Source organism: Artibeus jamaicensis, unplaced genomic scaffold, assembly GCF_021234435.1.
Source record: "Artibeus jamaicensis isolate MK-2021 breed Jamaican fruit bat unplaced genomic scaffold, CSHL_Jam_final contig_471, whole genome shotgun sequence".
In the NCBI taxonomy this organism is placed as follows: domain Eukaryota; kingdom Metazoa; phylum Chordata; class Mammalia; order Chiroptera; family Phyllostomidae; genus Artibeus; species Artibeus jamaicensis.
In genome coordinates, this window is record NW_026521850.1 from 642,802 (window position 1) to 661,884 (window position 19,083).

The following is a 19,083-nucleotide window of genomic DNA, read 5'->3' on the forward strand; positions in this document are numbered from 1 at the left end:
CAGGAGTGTCCTGGGGTCACAGCTGTGGAGGGAACCCAAGCTGGGGTGCACAGGCCTGCTCCAGGGGCCTTGCTCCCACCAGCCCCCTCATGGCTCACGGAGCACACGTTACTTCCCTTGGTGGACCCAGGCTCAGGAGGCCTAGGAGCTTATTGCGGGAAGGGAACTGCAGTGCACAGGAGGGGTGAGGGACAGAGGGCCTGGGGCACAGGGGGTCCTAAGGGGACTGTGGGTGGGACACAGGAGGGGGACGGAGAGGGCTTTGGGGACAGGACGTGGAGTGAGGCTGAAGGAACCCGAGGGATATTAAAAGAACTGGACCTGCCTGGCTGGTGTAGCTCAGTGGATTGAGTGTGGGCTGCAAACCAAAGGCTCTCACGTTTGATTCCCAGTCAGGGCACATGTCTGGGTTGCCAGCCAGGTCCCCAGTGGGGGCCACATGAGAGGCAACCACACATTGATGTTTCTCTTTCTCCCTCCCTTCCCCTCTCTCTAAAAATAAATAAATAAAATCTTTAAAAAAATAAAATAAAAGGACTGGATCACAAGAAACGATGGGCCCAAGCTACCCCCGACCTTCCTGACCATTCCCACCCTCCCAGTCCATAGGGGAATCACCCCTATGGACTGGGAGGAGGTGTCGGCTAGGGCAGCAGCTGCCTTTGAAATACATGGCACCCCAGGTCCCGACAGGGGTGGCTCTCTGGCCCCCGTCAGCGCAGGGTTGTGGGCCAGAGCCATAGTCCACTGAGGCTTTCTCTCCTGGTTGATGGTGTGCGGGGTCGGGCTGAGGTGGTGGGCAGCCCTGGGCTGCCGGGGCAGGAGGCCCAGGCTGCTTCCCTGGTGTCTGGTTACCGGCTGGCGGCAGACAACTCTTCCTGGGTGGAAACCCAACGCGCCACCGCGGGGAGAGGCGGGGGCCGAGGGGGGAGGGGCAGGTGCCAGCTGCAGGTGGGGGCGCCGCGCTCAGCCTCGCGCTTCCTCGCCCGGCGGGAGGTCTTGCGCCGCTTCCTGGTAGGTCTCCGGGGCTGAGAGGCCCTGGCGGCCCGTAAGGCAGTCCCGGGGGCCCGGAAGAAGGGCGCAAGGTCTTGGTCCCTGCCGACCTTTCGGGCAGCCCCGCGCCCCGCCCCGCCTGCAGAGAGAAAAAGGCAGAACCAGGATGGGGAGACAAGGCGCCTCGGGGCCACCCGGTCCCCGTTTCACTGCGCCGCACGCCAACCGGGCTGGGAGGCCGCGCCGCGGGTGGGTGGCGCCCTCCAGGTCGACCCTCGACAGTGGGGCTGGGCGGCGGAAGGGCTGCCCGCGCCCACCTCTTCGCGCGCGGCCTCGGGCAGCGGGGCGTGGGAACCGGCGCCCCTGCCTGTGCCCACCGTGAAGGGCTCGGCTGCGTCCCGCCTCCCTGGACTTCAGATTTCTACTTCGGGAAGCCTCCATGCTCCCGACCGCTGCTTGTGCCTTCTGCCCCGGGGGGCCGCAGAGAGGAACCATTCCAGCCGGGGCGGGGGTCCCCTGTGTGTCGACCCCTGCGGGGAGGTCCGCTCCCACGCGAGCTCGCTGGCGCCCCCGAGCGTCCGCTCGGGGCAGCAAAGGCGCTGCTGCAACCCCTACGCGGGGGACAGGGGGTCCCCAGGCAAGGCCTGTCCGAGAGGGAAGACCACCCACATCTGGGTCACTAACTCGTTTATTTGCTAATAACGGCTGCCTCCGAAGTCCGCTGCTGCTGGGATCCCCCAGGGAACCCAGAGCTCAGTGTGGGGCGAGGGCGCCCCTCTCACAACTGCTGGGAAGCCAGGATCTCGGGGTTCTCGTAGCAGTGGGCCTCCCTGGTAGCGGCGGGCGGCGGGCGGCAGCGGCTCACCAGACGGTCCCAGGGCTCCAGGGAGCGCAGCCCGAGGGGGAGCCAGGCCCAGGACCGAAGGGTGCGGGGCAGCCAGGCTGATCGTCGCCGCTGCAGGACGTTGACCTGGACGACGAAGAGCACCAGGGACACCAGGGATCCCCCGACCGCAGCCAGCTCGGTGTCCCCCGCCAGGGAGAGCCCGAAGGCGGCCAAGGGCCGCAGCAGGAAGCTGAGCAGTAGGTAGGCGACTGCCACCCAGCGGTAGCGGGCGGTCAGGTCTCCGAAGCGCTTGGCCAGCGGGATGGGCAGCCGCAGGACCGACACTACGTACCACAGCAGGATGCCAGCCAAGTTGAAGAAGAAGTGGATGAGGGCGACCTGGGGGCAGGAGGGCGGGCAGGGCCCGTGACACGGGGCCCCCTGGGCCTCCCAGGCTGCTGCTCAGCCACCGTGGCAGAAAGGGCAGGAAGCCCAAAGCCATCCCTAGGTGCAGCCCAGGGGCAGAGACCCGCCACCGCCACCGGGAGCGCAGGTTCTGGCCCCTGGACCACCCCCCACTTTGGGGCGTGGCCGCATTGCCCACAAGCAAGTGCCTGGACCCAGTGGCCCCACCCCCATCCCCCAGGGCCGGCTTAGCTTGCCCATGCTTCATGCCCAGTGATGCGGCTCCTTCTCATCCCTCAGTGGGCTTGGCCACCCAGCCCTCAGCCCCAGGCTCGGGAAGGGCTCCTATAGGGGGAGGTGCAGCGCCCCAGTGGAGGAAAAATGCCCGTCCAGGGGCTGCTGGACCTGAGGAGTCGGTGCTGGTGGGCGCGGTAGTGAGGGCGTCCTGGCGGGGAGTGCAGCAGGGCCCTGCTCAGGAGGGTCTGAGTGGGCAGCTGGGGATTGGCAGGGGCCTGGGCTTCTCCCTTCCTGTGAGCAGTAGCCCCGCAGGATTGGGCTTCCGGGAGCTGCACCTGCCCGCCCGCCTCCCAGGAAGAAGCAGCAGCCGAGGGATGCTCTGCCGCAGCTGGGGACCCCTGGAGTCAGCGGGACTGTACGGAACAGGGCACAGGGCGCTGAGCTGGGGGCTGCCTGGAGGCAGGGGCTGCCCAGCACAGCAGGGGCCTGTTGGGCTTAGGTGACCAGTGGGGGGGATTACCCTGGAGGGGGTAGAATAGAGGTGCTCCAGGCCCCCCAGGGGCAGGAGGCCTGGATGGAACGCAAGCAGGCGCACAGGGTGAGGAGGTGGAGGGAGAGGGAGAGAGGTGCTGAGGGCACCCAGGACTGCAGCAGGGCTGACAGTCTCAGGGAAGCCCACAGGATCCCTGGGTCCAAGGAGATGGGGCAGCTGGTCTGGGTGGGCAGCTGGAAGTGGGTCCCAGAGGAGCCTCAGCCTATGGCCAGGCCTGGACAGGCCTCTCATTGCCTCTCCACAAGCCTGGATGCAGGGGGCTGAGGGCTGGGTGTGGGGAGGGCAGTACCTGGAGGGCGCTGAGCAGCACGCTGGAGGGGCTGGCCAGGGCAGCAAGCAGGGCTGGGGTGGTCGTGCCGATGTTGGAGCCCAGCAAGAGGGGGTATGCCCACTCCAGGCTGATCACGCCAACCCCTGGTGCGGTCAGAGGTCAGCGAGGGCCCTGAGCCCACATCCCACGCCTCAGGCCCCGCGGCTGGGCGCCTGCCCGCCAGGCTCACCCAGGAGCGGCACAACGGCTGCTGTGAAGGCACTGCTGCTCTGGAGCACAAAGGTCAGGCCAGCGCCCGCCAGGATGGCCAGGTAGCCACTGAGCCAGCCGAAGGGGAAGGGGAAGTCTGGGGAGGAAGCCAGGTCACCCCCAGCCCAGCCTCCCCACCCCAGCCGGGCTCCCAGCCTCTGTCCTGTGTCCAGACGCACCGGCGTGGGTGGCTGTCCTCACCACCCGGGCCACCTGGCCTCGCAGCATGGAGTTCAGCACCTTGACGATGAGGACCAGGCAGGTGTACAGCTCGAGCAGGGAGCCGGCCAGCAGGATGAAGCCCACAGCCAGGTCTGTGAGCGGGGCGCCTGCGAACAGGTGGTAGGCTGGTGGCAAGTCAAGGGAGTGTGAGTGGTGGAGCGGCAGCCCTCCCGTGGGGCAGGCGGGGGCAGGTGGGCGTCACGGGGCCTCGCGGGGCAGCTGCTCCGCGGTGGCTGAGCCCTTCTCTCAGGGCAGGGGCCAGCGGCGGTCAGTCCACAGTTGCTGCTATTCCCCGGGGTCTGGGCGGACAGACAGGGTGGGTTCAGGGCAGGCTCAGCCAGCAGGGCTGGGACATTCAGCAGGTTGGTGGGCAGTGGTCCGAGACACCTCACCGTGTCCACCCTGGCACCACACCATCGCTTAATGAGGCTGCTGTTGGTGGCATTGCCCGATACGCTGCTGGTTGTCAGGTCCACATCCAGCTGCGAACAGAGGGGTTGTGACCCTGTGCTGGGCTCTCAGGAGCCTGGCTGGAGCTCAGGCCACTGCGGGGCCCAGATCCTCCCCTGGGCATGTGGGGCCTCCAGGGGCAGCCACCGGCCTCACCTGCACAAGGAGGTGTGTGAGTGGCCGTGTCAGCACCTTGAGGAAGTCCGGTGTGTGCCCGCCAGCCTGTGGGCTGGTGGCCCCCAGGACCAGGGCGCTGAGTTTCTCCAGCGGGGCCGCGGTGCCCTCCAAGGGCAGCAACACCACCACCGTGAGCCAGTTGAAGATGCTGTGCACAGCCGAGCCACCGAAGGCCCTACGGCCGCAAGGAGCAGAGCGATGGGAGGGGTCTGCGGCCTGGGCTCCCTGGGAAGGTGGTCCCGGCCCCGCCCCCCACTCACCTCCTAAACTCCTCCCGGTGCCCCGACTGCGCCATAGAGACCAGGGTGCTGGTGATGGACGTGCCCACGTTGATGCCCATGATGACGGGCACAGACGCCTGGACGGTCAGCACTGTGGGGTGGCAGGGCGCATCAGCCTCCGCACCGCCCTCCCCCCACCATCCTGGGACAGGAGGTGCACTCACGCTTGGAGGCCACCGTGCTGACCACGATGGCTGACCACGATGGCCGACGACGTGCTGGAGCTCTGCACGAGCACTGTGGCCAGCACCCCGACGACCAGTCCGGCCACGGGGCTGGACAGCACCACGTCGTCCTTGAAGATGTCTCCAGCCACTGTGCCTGTGCCCAGGAGAGGTGCGGTGAGGCCGCGAAGGCCCAGCTGCACACCCGCCCCAGCCACCCTGCTGGCCACTCACTGCCCAGCAGCTGGAAGGCCGAGCTCAGGATGTCCAGCGAGCAGATGAACAGGTAGAGGCCGCCCAGGAGCCCACGGACCTTGAGGAAGACGCGGAGCCCAGGCAGCAGTCTGCGGGCTGCACCGAGCTCTGCGGGCGCAGGGCAGAGGTTCCCACAGCGCGTGCCCCGCCCCCCCACCCGGGCCTGCGGCCCCTTGTCCTCCCCGCTCCCAGGAGCCTAGCTGCCCGCAGGAGGGAAGAGGTGCAGGCAGCCCAGCAGAATGGGGCAGAGCAGAGGGTGGTCTTCATGGGGGGGCTCCCCTTTGGGGCAGACACCCTCCTGCTTTCTCTGCCCAGGGACCCTCACCTGCTCAGACTCTGGGGAGTCAGAGCCCCCTCTGGCCAGGTTTCTGGCACCTCCAGACCCACCTGTCCAGGACTGGTCAGTGTCCTTCAGCTGAGAGAGGGCCCAGGGGTCCATGTTGCCCTCTTCCAAGACAGGGGCGGAACTGGATGTCCCTGCAGGGGTCAGGGTCAAGAAGAGCCAGGGACCTAACTGTTTCCCGGACACCCCCAGATGGGTTCCGAAGGGGGTGGGGGAGGACCGCGGCACACAGAATCGGGGTGAGGGGCAGAAGCAGGCAGTGGGGGATGCCGGTTCATCTGGCCTTGACTGGGGTTGTCCTGGGCCCCCCCACCCTGCCTGCCCAGAGCCCCGGAGGGTGGGGGAGAGCCAAGGGCTGGGCTCCTGGTACCGGCATCTCCTAGACTCTGGTCCACCAGGCCGACCGCGTCCAGGGTGGGGAGGTTGGTGTGGCCGCCGGCGAGGGACTTTGGCATGGATTTCTGGCAGAGGCAGACCCTGGCCCCGCCCGGATCTGTGGGCGGAAGGGCAGGTCAGACCCTTCTCCTGCCCCTGCCCCGCCACGCCCCCAGACCCCCGACCCGAGAGTGTAGCAGCCTCCTCCTTTCCCACCCTGCCACCTGGGGGACCTCCCGTCCTCCACCCAGGGGCAGACGGCTTCAGTGATCTCAGGGGGCTGGCGGGCAAGCCCAGTGCAGTTTCAGGGGGCAGACTCGAGGGGGCCCTGGCTGCCCAGGTCCCTCTCGGGTCTTGGCTGGAAGCAGGCCCAGTGGGTGGTCCAGGGCACAAGGACTTCGGCCTCTGACACCCAACGGTGCCATCTCCGAGCGACAGGGGCCCCACACCAGTGACGGAGGCAGGCCAAGGACCCTGGGTGCCCAGCTGAACCTCAGGGCTCCTCTCCTTGGCCTGCTGTGGGGGGGGCCCCCATCTAGCCCTCTGCCCCCACCCCCACCCGGTCCCCAGGGCCTGGGACTGGGAGGCCCTCTGTCACTCCTCCCTCCTGCTTGCCTGCAGGCTGGTTCTTGCCCTGGGAGGGCAGCAGTGGCCCCGGGCCCTCTCCTGGTGCTCAAAGCTCCTACCTCTGTGGGGTGTGAGGGGGCCCCTGTGGGGAGGAGACTCGGGGCCGGAGCAGCCCCGGGTCAAAGAGCCGACCGGGATGCACGTGACCGGCTCTGCGTCCGTTAATGTTCACCCAGGCGCGAGGCCCCCTGGACCCCACCGGAGTCCAGGCACCTGCCCCGTCCACACCCACCCTCACCCCGGCATAAGAGCTCCAGCCCCGCGTCAGGACGGGGGCGTGGCAGGGTGCCTGTGTGACACTGTGTGACGCTCCGTGACGCTGTGTGATGTGGCGCGCTGCCCAACGGGACAGGGCAGCGTCCGGGTCTCGGTCTGGTCGACCCTGACCCCAGCTGACGCTGGGAGAGAGACCTTTATACCAGCCGGGGCCGGGGGCGGGGTGCCTGCCCCTGAGCCACTGGGCAGGGCCGGGAGGAGCCCCTCCCCCGAAGGCTCAGCCCACTGTAACCAGCAACCGTAGGGGGTGTCGGGATTCTACCTGACCCCACCTGGGCCGGGAGGCCAGGCCCGCCCTGCTCTCTCCACAGCTGTGCCCCACTGGCCCCATTGCTTGTGGGCGCCCCTTCTTGGGGTCACTCCCTTCCTGCTCCTAGGGTGCTGGGAAGAGGAGCAGCTCCTCCCCCACCAGGCCTGGTCTCCCCGGGGCCCTGCCGGCTCCACGCGGCACAGCGCGTGCCCGCTGCCCAGCAGCCCGAGTGCCTGGGGGACTTTGCCCCAGGGAAGGAGGGGGCTTCTGAGCGTCCTCTCAGCAAATTCCCTGCACCCTCCTCTCCTGCCACCCACCCCCCAGGGCAGCCCGGCAGCCCCTCCCGTGGGATCCTGAGTGACAGCTGCTTCCCAGGTGGGGATAGTGGGGACATGCGGCCTCACTTGCAGGGTGTCTGTGCCCACAGCCTCCAGCACCTGCCGTAGCCCCTCCGAAGGGCCCGTGTGGTGGCCACCGGGAGTCAGAAGGAATCCGAGGTCCGGGACAGGGCTCCATGTGGGTGTGGCCCTGCTGAGCTGCGAGACCTCGGGCAAGTCCCCACCCTCCCTGGGCCGAAAGCTAACCCTCTCCTTGGACACTCGTCACAGCAGTGACTCCATGCCTGCAGGGGACCCCCCCGGAACAGCAGCGGACACGCAGCGGGGGCTCAGTGAGCTTTGTTGAGAGGAAGAATTCCACGGGGCTGCCTGGTGGAGGTGGCCCTCCCTCCACGCCCAGCTGAGATATTGGGACGGTCACACTCCAGCAGGACCCGAACAGCCTCGGCCAGGCCCCGGGGACCGGCCACCAAACCCTTTGAGGCGCTGTCCTCTGAGCAGAGCCAGGGCCTGGGGTGGGCTTAGCGAAAGCTCCAACCAGACAGACCCTGTCTCGCGTCTGCGCACAGGCTAGTTTGGGGCCTGGGAATCGCAGCCGGATTTGACAGGCGGCCGCCGGTCCATGCAGAGTCTCACAGTACTGTGGCCACTGCCGCTGAACTTAGGCCACCACCTGGGGTGTCCACGGGGGGCGGCCCCCAGGACCCTCAGTTCGCAGGCTACTCCAGGCAAGCCGAGCCTCCGAGCCTCCGTCACAGGTACCGGGGCAGGTACGAGGTGAGAGCTGCCCCAGCCAGAGCTCAGGCCTCGGGGCTGGCCGGGGGGTCCCAGCAGAGGGCGCTGCAGCCCCAGCAGCAGCACCTGGACCGGGGGAAGCGGGGCTGGGGCCCCAAGGTGGGGCAGAGCGTGGCCGGCTGCCGAGTGATGGTGGTGCCCCCTTTGAAGGGCGCGGGGGGCCGGGGCTCCACGCGAGGCGGCTGCCGCTCGGCCTTGATGGCCAGGAAGGCGGCCAGGTCGAGGTCCAGCATGGCCACCCCTCCGCGCGGCGTGGGCGTGCTCTGGCGGCACTGCGGGCAGGGGATCCAGCGCTGCTCCTGGACGGGCGAGTCCAAGCGCCGCACGCAGGCCTGGCAGAAGGTGTGGCCGCAGTACAGGCGGCGGGGCAAGTGCCCCGAGAGGTCGTAGGCTGAGTAGCAGATGATGCAGTCACTCCGCCGGACCCCGGCGGCTGTCCCCTCCTCGGCGGCCTGGAGACCCTCTGGCTGCAGCATCCTGGGGGGGCGGGTGTGGGGAGCTGCAGCGGGCCCCGCCCTCCTCTGCGGCCATCCTCTGTGGTCGGGCCCCCGCACCTGGAGCCCGGCCTGGAGGCCAGGCAGCGCGCCTACCAGGGTTTGGGTGCAGCCCGGGTCCCCGAGGGCCAGCGTCCTGCCAGCTGTCTGGCCCTTCCCCACAGCCCCTCTGCACTGCTGCAGGCCCCCACCCACCGCAGCCTGCCCAAGCCCAGGCCTCTCTCACCTGCATCCGCTCTGCTGGGTGGCTGTGCCCAGCCAGAGGGTGGCCGGGTGTCAGGGGACCCAGGGCGCCCTGCGGCTCCCTCCCTGGGGCTCACGTTACTGGCCGAGCCCGAGTAGGCAGGGAGGCAGGTGGTGGCTGCAGGCGGGCGGGCTCCCCTTTCAGCCACAAAGCACTTGCAATTAGATCCACTCGCGCCCCTCCATCTGCCCCGCCCCCGCCCCCTTGGTGCCCAGATGGGGCGCCACTAACCCCAAACCCAGGCCTGGCTGCGCTGCTCCTCCTGGCCCAACTTCCCACTTCTTCTGCCCAGCCTGCCCCTGCCCCAGCCTGCCCCCGCCCCAGCCCCAGCCCCAGCCCCACACTGCCTCCCGTCTCCCCACTCCCATACTCCCGCTCCGTGGTAGAAAAGCTTTCTGGTTCTATCCTGGGCAATACCAGTTTGTCCTCTCAGATCAAGCAGCGCCTCCTCCAGGAAGCCTGCCAGGACCCCCACTCGTTCAGAGCCCCGAGGGACCTGCTGCGCCCCAGCTCAGTCCCAGTGTGAGAGTCCTGGTTGCTTGGCCCCCCGCACCTTCATCATGGGGTGGTGACCAGCCCCAGAAGGCTTGCAGGGGTGCTCAGGCACAGGTGTAGAGGTCCCCACAACTCCTGGGCCCCCCAGAAGCTCTCTGAGGTGCATGACACCATGGGCAGCCCTGGGCACTCCTATCCGGAGCCACCTCCTTCCAAGGCCTGCCCAGTGACAGGGACACAGGCATAGCAGTGTGGGATGTGTGGAGAAGGGACAGGGTCAGGACCCCCAGAGCCCTCTCCAGCTGGCTGGGAGGAAGTCAAAGGCCAGAGTGGCCCGTCCGCACACCCACCGTTGCCCTGGTCCACCAGCAGCCTCTCGGACTGGCCGGACAGCTTTCTGTGGCCGGCCTGGGTGGGGGCCATCTTCTGGTGGGGGCTGGCCACACCCAAGGACCCGCACAGTCAGGCCGATGACATGCCTGTCCACACCCAGAGACCAGTCCTGCCATGTGGCCAGTCGCTGTGGGTCAGGGGAGGGCCGGCTCTAGGACCTGTCTGTCCTGTGAGGCCAGCTCGACCTCCTCCTCCTCCTCGGGCCACGTGTGCCCAGCCCCGGAAGTGTCGGGGTGCCCAGCTCGGGGCTCCGCTGACTCCTCGCCCCGGCATCCCGGCCTCGCCCCGGCAGTGAGGCCACCCCGCGCCCAGCAGCTGAGCTTCCCGCACCTCCTCCTGAGCAGGCATCCTGCGCTCGCCGGGCGTGGGGGAGGCGGGTGACCTGGGGCCGCCGCCCCTCCCCCCAGCACCATTGCACCTACCTGCCCCCGGAGGCCCAGGCCCCAGAAGCTGGACAGGGCCGATCGGCATGGCCTAGTGCCCCACAGTAGATGCCCAGGAGCTGGCTGTTTCCTAGGAAGCCAGAACGTACCAGCTGAGGTAGGGCGATGATTCATGGTGGTGAACAGGGCTCGTTCCAGCCGCCTGGGCTCCCCCTCCCAGAAACCTGCCAGCCCCGGTCCCACCCACCACCTGCCTCCCGACCCGGTCCTCCTCCTGGAGGCCTCCGGGGGCTGCACCCCCAGGTTCCGTGCACAGCACCCCTGCAGTCGGACCCACAGACTGACACGTCTCCAGGCTTGAACCCAGGCCGGGCCAGGACAGACGACACACTCCCACCCTCCCGCCCGCCTCTGGGCGGGTCTGAGACCTGTGGTGCAGGGCAGAGGATCTCGGCATGGTGGCACCCTGCCCCAGATGTCTCACGGAGGCCGGGGGCCTGCAGGGTCATCGAGCCCGGGTCCCCTCCCAAAGGAGTCGCCTGGCGAGAGCTCACTCTGCTTTATTTCCTGGGCCCTGGCCCTGAGTGAGGGGGTCAAGGGGGGGTCAAGGGTGTCCCTAGGCTGCCCCCATGGCCAGCACTCGGGGCTCCTTTTCCAGGGGTCTCAGCTGAGCTGTTGGCCTCTGTGGCACACAGATGTCCCTGTCTGGGGTGAAGTGGCCAATGCCCGTGACAGTGGCCCGGTGGCTGCCCCACACCCCCCCACAGCTGCGGCTGCTCGACGGAGCTCTGGGCCTGCGACGTGGGGGTGTCCTGGGCAGGCCCGCAGCCCCGCAGGGCCCAGGCTAGGAGACAACACAGCAGCAGCTGTGGCAGCGGCAGAACCGAGGGCAGTGGCAGCAGGAGCAGCAGGGACAACACCAGCAGTGGTGGGCGATGTCGTCGCCGCGCTCCATGGGCGGCAGGCCCGTGTAGGTCAGTCCTGCGGGGCGCTGCCCGTGGCAGCGGGGGTTGCCGGGCTGCTGCCAGGCCTGCTGGCCCTTGATGAAGGCGGCCCCCTTGGTCCCCTTGGCACCCTTGGCGCCCTTGGCACCCTTGGGTCCTGGGGCCTCCTGGACGGGCTGCAGGAGGCGGGCGGGCTCCAGGCTGCAGGGACCCACAGGCAGAGGCTGCGGCTCCACAGAGGAGGGAGCCGCCTTCAGCTGCCGCTCCAGGTCAGGCCGAAGGTGGGCCCGGGGGATGCTGATGTGGGCGTACGGGTTCTTGACAACCATCTCGTGGGGGTCCATGGCCTGCCTGGCAGAGGTGGGCAGAGGAGACTATTGGCTCCGCGCAGGGGAATGGCCACAGCCCAGGAAAGTGACCACCCAGGAAAAGCCAGGCCTGCATCAGTGGGCACCAACTGTGAGGGACAGTGAGGACCAGGCTCCCAGCCCCCAGGCCCCCAGGGGTTTCTTGCTTCCCTGAGTGGTGGTGCCCTGGATGGAGCTGGGTGTGGGTGGGGGGTCTGGGGATGCAGCTGAGCTGGACCCACAGGGGAGCCCCAGTGCAGGGAAGGCCCGGGACCCACCTGAAGCGGCAGTGGAAGTCCGTGCTCTCGTCCTCCAGGCCAAGTCCCAGTGCCTGTGAGCAGAGCGACTGGCGGCAGCCTTTCCCTTCCCGGGAGGGGTGGGGCCATGGGCGGGACTCAGAAATGGGGTTCCCAGGATCGGGGAGGCTTAGCTCCTCCTGCACAGCGGCCACCCACCCTTTCTTCGGAGGTGGGTGGTGGCGGTGGCCCGGCTCCGAGGGGCGGCCTGGGTGACTCAGTCCGGACACATTCCGCGCCTGCCCTGGGCGCAGGAAGAGGGCGGGGGTGGGGAGCCTGGGGTCAGGCCCTCGGATGTCAGCCTCCAGGGGTCTGGGCACTCCAGCCGCCGCCCACACGCCTCCGAGCCCCTGCTTCGTGGCAGAGGGCAGAGGTCCTCACCGGGACCATGGGCCCTGCCCGGCAGACAGAGACAGAGCCGTCTGAGAGCACAGACCACTCAGAGGGTTACCTTTTATTTACAAAATATTTTATTTATTTTTAGAGAGAGGGGAAGGGAGGGAGAGAAACACCAATCGGTTGCCTCTTGAATGCCTCCAACTGAGGACCTGGTCCACAACCCAGGCATGTGCCCCGATGGGAATCGAACCCGCGACCTTTCAGTTTGTGTGTGGACGGCCAACCCACTGAGCCACACCAGCCAGGGCCATTTTTGTTTGTAGCTGATGAAAAATTGGTTTACTCACTCTCGCTGATTAAAAGGCACTCATCTTCCAATTGGCAATATACGCATCACGCACGAGGGACATTCCTGAAACCGGCCTCCCACGGCTGCCTGGGCTCCCCCCCCCCCCCCCCCCCGCCAGCGAGCCGGCCCCTGGCCCTGAAATCTGCCTCCCCCGCCGGCATCTGTAAGGTGGCACTGCCACACAGGGCGGCTGTGTGTGTGGGTGACAATGGCTGTCAATATTGGCACTTGTGAGCGCCCCCTAAGGCGACCCAGTGCGTAAGGTGTGGCCGGGCCGGCACCCCCAGTCCTTGGTGCCCCAGGGAACCCGCAGGAAGGGCGAGATCAAATCAGACGTGGTTCAGCAGCCAGGGTCATCCTAGTGGCATGCGTGGGTCCGGTCGGACTGGTCTGGACACGAGTTCTACCGATGCGCCAACCACCTTGGGACGGGCGGGGAAGTGGGCCTCGAACTTAGAAGGCCGTCCACGGGGTACTTCTGCGCAGGCGCCGCAAACCCCGCCCACCGTTCCTGCAGACTCCGCCCTTCGCGGAGAGGCGGGCCTAACGCATGCGCGGAAGAAGCCGAGGCGGCCTGTGGAAACTTTATTCCCCATGAGCCTCCGCGCTCGAGGGTTTCCTTAAAGACCCGACTCGAGGTCTGCTGGCTTCGGACCGCCTAGAACCGGGTTTGGGCCGCCCCAGCTCTGAACCACCGAGCTCGAGAGGAGTGGACTTCGGCGGGCTCGATGCGTGGGCGTTCACGGGGCGGGACCTCGTCGTGGGGGCGGGACCTCGGTGCGGGGGCGGAGCTTGGTGCCCCTTGCGCGCGCCCAGCGCGTGAGTGGCGGGGCTGTGCGGCACCCTTGGCAGAGGTGGGGCTCCGAAGTGTCACCTGGCCAGGAGGCCTCAGCTGCCCCCCTTCATGCTACGACACCATCAGCCCTCACTGCCCCTCTCAGGAGGCACCTGCTCACTTGCGAACCTCTCTCACCTGCTCCTGCTGAATGACAGGAAGCAGGCCCAGACACTAGCCCGAGGTCACACAGGGCATAAAGTCTGCCCCAAGGGCCAGGGACACTCCTCCAGCCTGTTTTGCCCGCGGACTCCTTCACCAGGAATACTGACGCCTCTGGGCTCTGTTGCCCTGCAGGACGTGGGGACCACAGGCAGCCTGGCCCAGCAGGGTGGAGGAGGCCATGGCCTGAAGGGACTGGGACAGCCCAGGGTTAGAAGCTGGCCCAGTGTAGGTTCCAAGACTGCAGGCATGCTCCGTGGTGGCCATGGCTGGTCAGGGGACAGTGGCACTGGAGGCCCCTGCAGCCCTGGTCCCCTGCCTTGTAGTTGCCACCATGGACCAGGCAGAGGGTGTATCCCAAGGGAACAGGGAAGTCTGGTCCAAGGAAGAAACAGAAAGGAATGGAGCTTCTCTGCTGGGTGGGGTCCGGTTGGCACTCCACTGTGCGGCCCCTGGGCACGTGTGGACCTGATGGGATGCAGAAAAGGGCCACTCCAGCCTGGGTAGGCGCGCACCCTCCACTGGCTGCCCGGCAGTGGCCTGTCTAGCTGTCTGACCTGCCAAGTACCCCTCACTCCCCCCATCTGTCCAACCATCTGAGAGTCTTCTCCCAACTCCTGTCTGTCCCTCTGCCCACTCCTCTGATACATGCTTGCCTACCCTGCTCACCCTCGTAGGGCCACGTTGCCCTTCTTCAGCCTACCAGCTCCGAGCAGAGCCTGGATGTCCCTGTGAGCTGGAAAACTCTGGAGCAGCCCCACGGAGAGCTGAGGGGAAGGACAAGCAGAGACCCTGACTCTGCTGGGTGGGGGATGGGGAGGCACTGGCAGTCTCTAGGAGGAGCCCTGGGAACCAGCTTTCCAGGGACCACCTTTTGGCTCCCCTTCCCTCCCTTTGGCACTGTGAGGCTTCGGGCTGAGAAAAGATTTCCTTTCCAGAAGGAAAGGAAAATTAGGGGTGGGGGACTTGACTAGGAACCAGGCGGGGACGGGGTCGGGGGAGGGGCGACGCGGGAGTCCTCACCCGCACGCGGTCCGCGGGCTATGGGCGACACTGGGAGCGGGCGACGGGCCCTCTGCGGATTGAGGGGCGGCCGAGAGACTGGCCCCGCCCCGCGGACCCCGCGCGGGTCCCCAGACGGGGGGTGGCGCTGCAGGCGCGGGCGGGCGCCGCGCGCACTGCGGTCCCCGCGCCTCCGCCGCAGAGCGCGCCACGCTTCGTACGCACCTGCCGCCGCCGCGCCGCACCGAGCCCGCGCCCCGCGCCCCGCGCCCCCGGGAGTCGCCGCGGCCGCGCCATTGCCCCAGGTCGCCGCCGGAGCCATCCGAGACGCAGGGCCGAAGCGCGGGCGCCGCATCCGGGCCTGCCTTTGAGACAACCTCTGCGGCGGCGGCGGCGGCGCGCTGCTCGGGGACGCCAGGCTGGGGCAGGTGAGCGCGGGCGGGGCGGGACGCCCTCGGGCCTGGAGGCGCTGCTCCTCCCCACCCCAGTAGGGGTCGGGCCTTGGGGGCGGGGACTGGGAGGGGGCTGGGTTCCGAGGCCGGCGAGGGTCAGGGTCAGAGGTTTGGGCGCCGGGTCTTTTGTGCCGGGCAAGGGCGAGGGTGACGGTGGGCCGGGGCGCTGCCCTCACGCCGTCTCTCACCTGCAGCTCGGGCCTGATCCAGGCCTCTTCCCTGCTCCCGCCACCGACGAGCCGTCGGCCCTGGTCCACCCGCAGCCAGGGCTCCGGCTAGCTGCCTTCCCTGGGCACGCTGCCCTGGAGTCATGGGGCCCACCTAGCCCCTGCCTGCCCGGATGTCCCAGCCCGGGGACTGCTGACCTCGGCTGCAGGGGGAGCCCCGCCAAAGCCCCCTCGCCAGCCTCAGCAGCCAGAGACCCTGGGTGAGCCCCTGGGCCAGACCTCCGGCCCAGGGCAGCCTCCCACGCCCCCCTGCCCCTGCCTCCCTCCACCTCCCCCGCCCCTTCCTCCTCCTCCTCCCAGGACTGGAGCACAGAAGCCACTGTGGCCACTAGGAGGGGCCCTGCCCCCTCAGCTCTCACTGGGCAACCCCAAGAGTCCTCGGGGTGGCCGGGGTCCCCACCAGGCCTGGCGGGACCAGGATGCTGCCCCTGCTCCTCCCCCCCGGCCCCACCCAACGCCCCCTCCCACCTTAACACCCAGTCTGACAGGAGACAGCCGGATGCCGGCTGACCCTGGGCCCGACGTGGGCAGTGGCTGGCCGGGCCTCCTCATGTCCTGCCTGAAGGGCCCCCATGTCATCCTCAAGATGGAGGCCATGAAGATTGTCCACCCTGAGAAGTTCCCCGAGCTGCAGGCGGCCGCCCCCTGCTTCCCACCTGCCCCCCGGCCCACCCCGGCCCTGGCCCCCAAGCGTGCCTGGCCCTCAGACACAGAGATCATCGTCAACCAGGCATGTGGGGGGGACATGCCCGCCTTGGACGGGGCGCCCCGCACCCCACCCCTGCCGCGGCGGCCCCGCAAAGGCAGCTCTGCAGAGCTGGGCTTCCCCCGTGTGGCGCCGGTGGGCGAGGTCATCGTGAATCAGTACGTGGTTCGGCCCAGTCCTGCCGCCTCTGGGCCCCCGGCGGTGGCACCCCCAGCTGCGGGGGAGCCCCTGGAGTGCCCGACCTGTGGGCACACGTACAACGTCACCCAGCGGCGGCCGCGAGTGCTGTCCTGCCTGCACTCTGTGTGTGAGCAGTGCCTGCAGATCCTCTACGAGTCCTGCCCCAAGTACAAGTTCATCTCCTGCCCCGCCTGCCGCCGCGAGACTGTGCTCTTCACTGACTACGGCCTGGCGGCGCTGGCCGTCAACACATCCATCTTGAGCCGCCTGCCGCCTGAGGCACTGACCGCCCCGTCTGGTGGTCAGTGGGGGGGTGAGCCTGAGGGCAGTTGCTACCAGACCTTCCGGCAGTACTGTGGGGCCGCCTGCACCTGCCGCGTGCGGAACCCGCTGTCGGCCTGCTCCATCATGTAGTGCCCGCCCGCCTGCTGCCGTGTGCCTCCGCCCGCTGGTCCTCCCGCTGCTGCTTCAGGGGTCCGGCCCTGCCACGTCCCCCTCTGACCCCTCACCTGTCACAGCTTCTGGCCCCCACTTGTGTGGCATTCTCGCTGCAGCCAACTTTGCCATTAAAACTCCGCCAAAGTTTGCACCTTGTCTCTGGACTGAAGCCCACTGTGGTGGCCTGCACCCTCAGCCGGGGTGGGCAACGGCGGCAGCCCAGGTGGGGCCACCCACACTGGGCCCGGCACTGAGTGGCATCGGCTCCTCTGCTTGCCGGCCAGGCTGGGCTGGGCCTGCCACTCAGGACAGCCAGGCCCCGCTGTGTGCCCCCCAACACACACACACACACAGCTGTGCAGAGCTAGCTGCCTGGATGCATGGGCAGGTGTGCAGCGTGGGCCCAGCCGGGCCAAGAGAAGTTCTGTGTGCACTAGCCCCTGAATGTGGGGGGCTAGGTGGGGAGCAGCCCGGTCTGCGTGCCTTCTGGTAAACAGCTGACCCTCGGCTGTATGGGAATGACCTTTGGACCAGTCTGAGCTAGGGTCGGGAAGTGGCTGGCCACAGCTGTGGTAGGATACAAGGACCCAGGAGCCACCCCTCTGGCAGTCAGATGACCTGGACCTGGAGGAAGCTTGGCAGGGGTGTGGAGCAAGCAGGGCTGCTGGGATGCAGACAAAGGGTGAAGGTGAGGACGGCCGTGGGGCAGCCGTGTTTACAGCGGCTGCTACTGTTTACTGAGAGCCGTTTCCTGGGCCAGCCCAGTGCGTGGTGTCACCGACAAGCCCATGAGGCAGTGCTGTGCCCGAGTCGTCCCTCTGATGAAGGCCCCGGCATCAAAGGCGGCAGGCCATCAGCAGCCACGGTTCAACACTCGGCTACAAGGCCTGGCTGGGCCCTTGTTCCTTGGAGCTTGGGGACGTATGCCAGGCCCCCAGTCACTAGCGATGCCCCCTTGGGCCTCACCCTGGCCGGGAAGGAGGCTCTTTGTGGGTTGAGTTTGCACAGAAGGAGCCTCTCCCCTCAGCTGCCCTGACCCTCAGGGCATACACACTGGCCCTTATGGGGGACACGGGCAGGAGCGGGTAGGGGAGGCCCACAGCCCGGCCCAGGGCCCCACTCTCTCCAAGGGCTGGGCCCCTGCCAGTCTGTGCCCCTGCGCCTCTCTCACAGGAGGGCCCCGTGTCAGTGTGGGGCCTGTGTCAGGTGCACGGAGCCCGGGCTGCAGTCTCTTGTCAGTGTTGTCCTCAGGTACTGCCGGTCACTGCCTGGGCAGCAGGGCAGTTGGGGGTCCCTGGACGGGTCAGGAGCTGAACATAGGTTCTTGGGTGACCCTGGGCCAAGTCTTGGGTCTTGATTGAAGGCTTAACGCCTGGTTGACCTTGGAATTTTCGGCCTGGTTATCAGGCCTTGGCGGGAGAAGCTCCTCAGGGTCGGGCCCCACAGTGCCAACACCCCCAGACACGGCCAGTCAGAGCCGCCAGGCCAGAGGTGCTGGGAGCAGGTGCGGCAGCCCCGCTCAGCGGCCGGAGTGGCCCAGCAGCGCAAGGAGCAGCCCCAGCAGCATGAGTGGCGTGAAGACGAGCAGCAGGCCCAGCAGCTCGAGGGCCAGGAGGCCCAGCAGCGCCAGACGGCGGGCGCAGGGCCCCCGTTCCCGCAGGGCCCAGAGCGAGGTGCCCAGGCAGGGTGGGCAGGGCAGAAATGGCAGGCAGCCTCGGCCACCCACGGGCCCTGCCAGGAAGCGCAGCCGGTACCGGTGCTCCAGGGAGGCCCACAGCCCAGAGCCCTGGGTCAGAGGTGCAGGGGGCGTGGGGCTCGGGGGCCGTGGGGGCCCATCTGCCTGCAGCAGCTCCTCCTGCAGCCGGCACACCTCCCACTCGAGCATGGGCGTCTTTTGGCGGCACAGCGGGCAGCGGGCCCCGCCTAGGTGGGTGCTGGGGGCTGTGCCCAGCAGCTGGTGCAGGCAGCCAGAGCACAGACCGTGGCCACAGTTCAGTAGGGCCTGGCGGTGCTCCCCAGGCCCATAGGGCTCTGTGCAGATGGGGCACTCCTCTTCCTCCTCGTCTTCCTCCTGCTCTGTGGGCCCCACCCAAGGGCCAGCTGCTGTGGCCCCCAGCAGGGGCTCACAGTCTGGAGTCCTGGCATCCAGGGCAGTCCCAAGGGCCTGGCTGTCTAAGCTCTCCTCTGCCAGCACTTGCGCCAGTGGGCCCGGGGAGGCTGCAGGTGGGCCAGGGAGCCCACAGCTGAGGTCTGTAGGGCCACAAACAGGGGCTCTGGGGCAGGAGTTAGGGTGTGTGGGGTGGGACCCCAGGGTGGCAGTGGGATGAGGGGCCATGAAGGTCACTGTGGCCTCTGGGGCCGGCACGGGGTCTGGCACTGACCTTACAGCAGCCGTGCTGGGCTCCACACTCCTAAGGTGGATGTCCCTGAGGCCTTGGGGCTGTGCTGGCTCCCCGCTGCTCCAGGCCCTCCCTTGCTGTCCCCACTGGGTCCACCCAAGCCTGGATGCAGCCATGGCTGACCCGTGTCAGCGACTGACCTAGGCAAATGGGTTCCAGGCCACTGCAGTGTGGGCAGGCCAGCTGGCCCGACCGCTCCAACAGGAACCAGCAGCAGGAACGCCCGTCCCAGGGCAGACCAAGGCCAGCCCCTCCCTCCCGCCCCGCCTTGATCTCAGGCCACACCCCCTCTGTGGCCTTGGCTCCTCTTC

The 19,083-nt window shown here is 68.0% G+C and overlaps 5 protein-coding genes across 9 annotated transcripts; 1 reads left to right on the forward strand and 4 right to left on the reverse strand.

The window, feature by feature from the left end:
• Positions 1-1,644: 1,644 nt before the first annotated feature.
• SLC34A3 (solute carrier family 34 member 3) lies at positions 1,645-6,505 on the reverse strand. Its single transcript, XM_053667675.1, is given in 14 exon segments — positions 1,645-2,218; positions 3,304-3,428; positions 3,515-3,631; positions 3,714-3,881; positions 3,969-3,998; positions 4,001-4,055; positions 4,149-4,238; positions 4,363-4,558; positions 4,644-4,755; positions 4,842-4,985; positions 5,063-5,191; positions 5,471-5,560; positions 5,797-5,919; positions 6,417-6,505. Coding segments are annotated over 13 exon segments (1,788 nt in total). The 5' UTR covers positions 5,882-5,919; positions 6,417-6,505; the 3' UTR covers positions 1,645-1,771.
• A 764-nt stretch (positions 6,506-7,269) lies between these two features.
• Positions 7,270-16,529, forward strand: RNF208 (ring finger protein 208). Of its 4 annotated transcripts, none has more exons than XM_053667687.1 (2): positions 7,270-8,069; positions 15,017-16,529. In XM_053667687.1, the coding sequence occupies exon 2, from the start codon at positions 15,549-15,551 to the stop codon at positions 16,347-16,349; it is 801 nt and encodes a 266-aa protein (XP_053523662.1). In that variant the 5' UTR covers positions 7,270-8,069; positions 15,017-15,548; the 3' UTR covers positions 16,350-16,529. The 4 variants fall into 4 exon arrangements, with proteins under 4 accessions (XP_053523662.1, XP_053523663.1, XP_053523664.1 ...); XM_053667688.1 differs by having other exon boundaries at positions 7,270-8,062; XM_053667689.1 differs by having other exon boundaries at positions 7,270-8,050.
• RNF224 (ring finger protein 224) lies at positions 8,031-8,563 on the reverse strand. The gene has a single exon (XM_037127669.2). The coding sequence runs from the start codon at positions 8,561-8,563 to the stop codon at positions 8,093-8,095; it is 471 nt and encodes a 156-aa protein (XP_036983564.2). The 3' UTR covers positions 8,031-8,092.
• Positions 10,905-11,722, reverse strand: CYSRT1 (cysteine rich tail 1). Of its 2 annotated transcripts, none has more exons than XM_037127672.2 (2): positions 11,666-11,722; positions 10,905-11,387 (listed from the first exon to the last, which is right to left on the reverse strand). In XM_037127672.2, the coding sequence occupies exon 2, from the start codon at positions 11,382-11,384 to the stop codon at positions 10,941-10,943; it is 444 nt and encodes a 147-aa protein (XP_036983567.2). In that variant the 5' UTR covers positions 11,385-11,387; positions 11,666-11,722; the 3' UTR covers positions 10,905-10,940. The 2 variants fall into 2 exon arrangements, with proteins under 2 accessions (XP_036983567.2, XP_036983565.2); XM_037127670.2 differs by having other exon boundaries at positions 10,905-11,391; positions 11,666-11,719.
• On the reverse strand, positions 16,523-18,991 carry LOC119036060 (uncharacterized). The gene has a single exon (XM_037127667.2). The coding sequence runs from the start codon at positions 18,886-18,888 to the stop codon at positions 17,893-17,895; it is 996 nt and encodes a 331-aa protein (XP_036983562.2). The 5' UTR covers positions 18,889-18,991; the 3' UTR covers positions 16,523-17,892.
• Between the last annotated feature and the right edge of the window lie 92 nt (positions 18,992-19,083).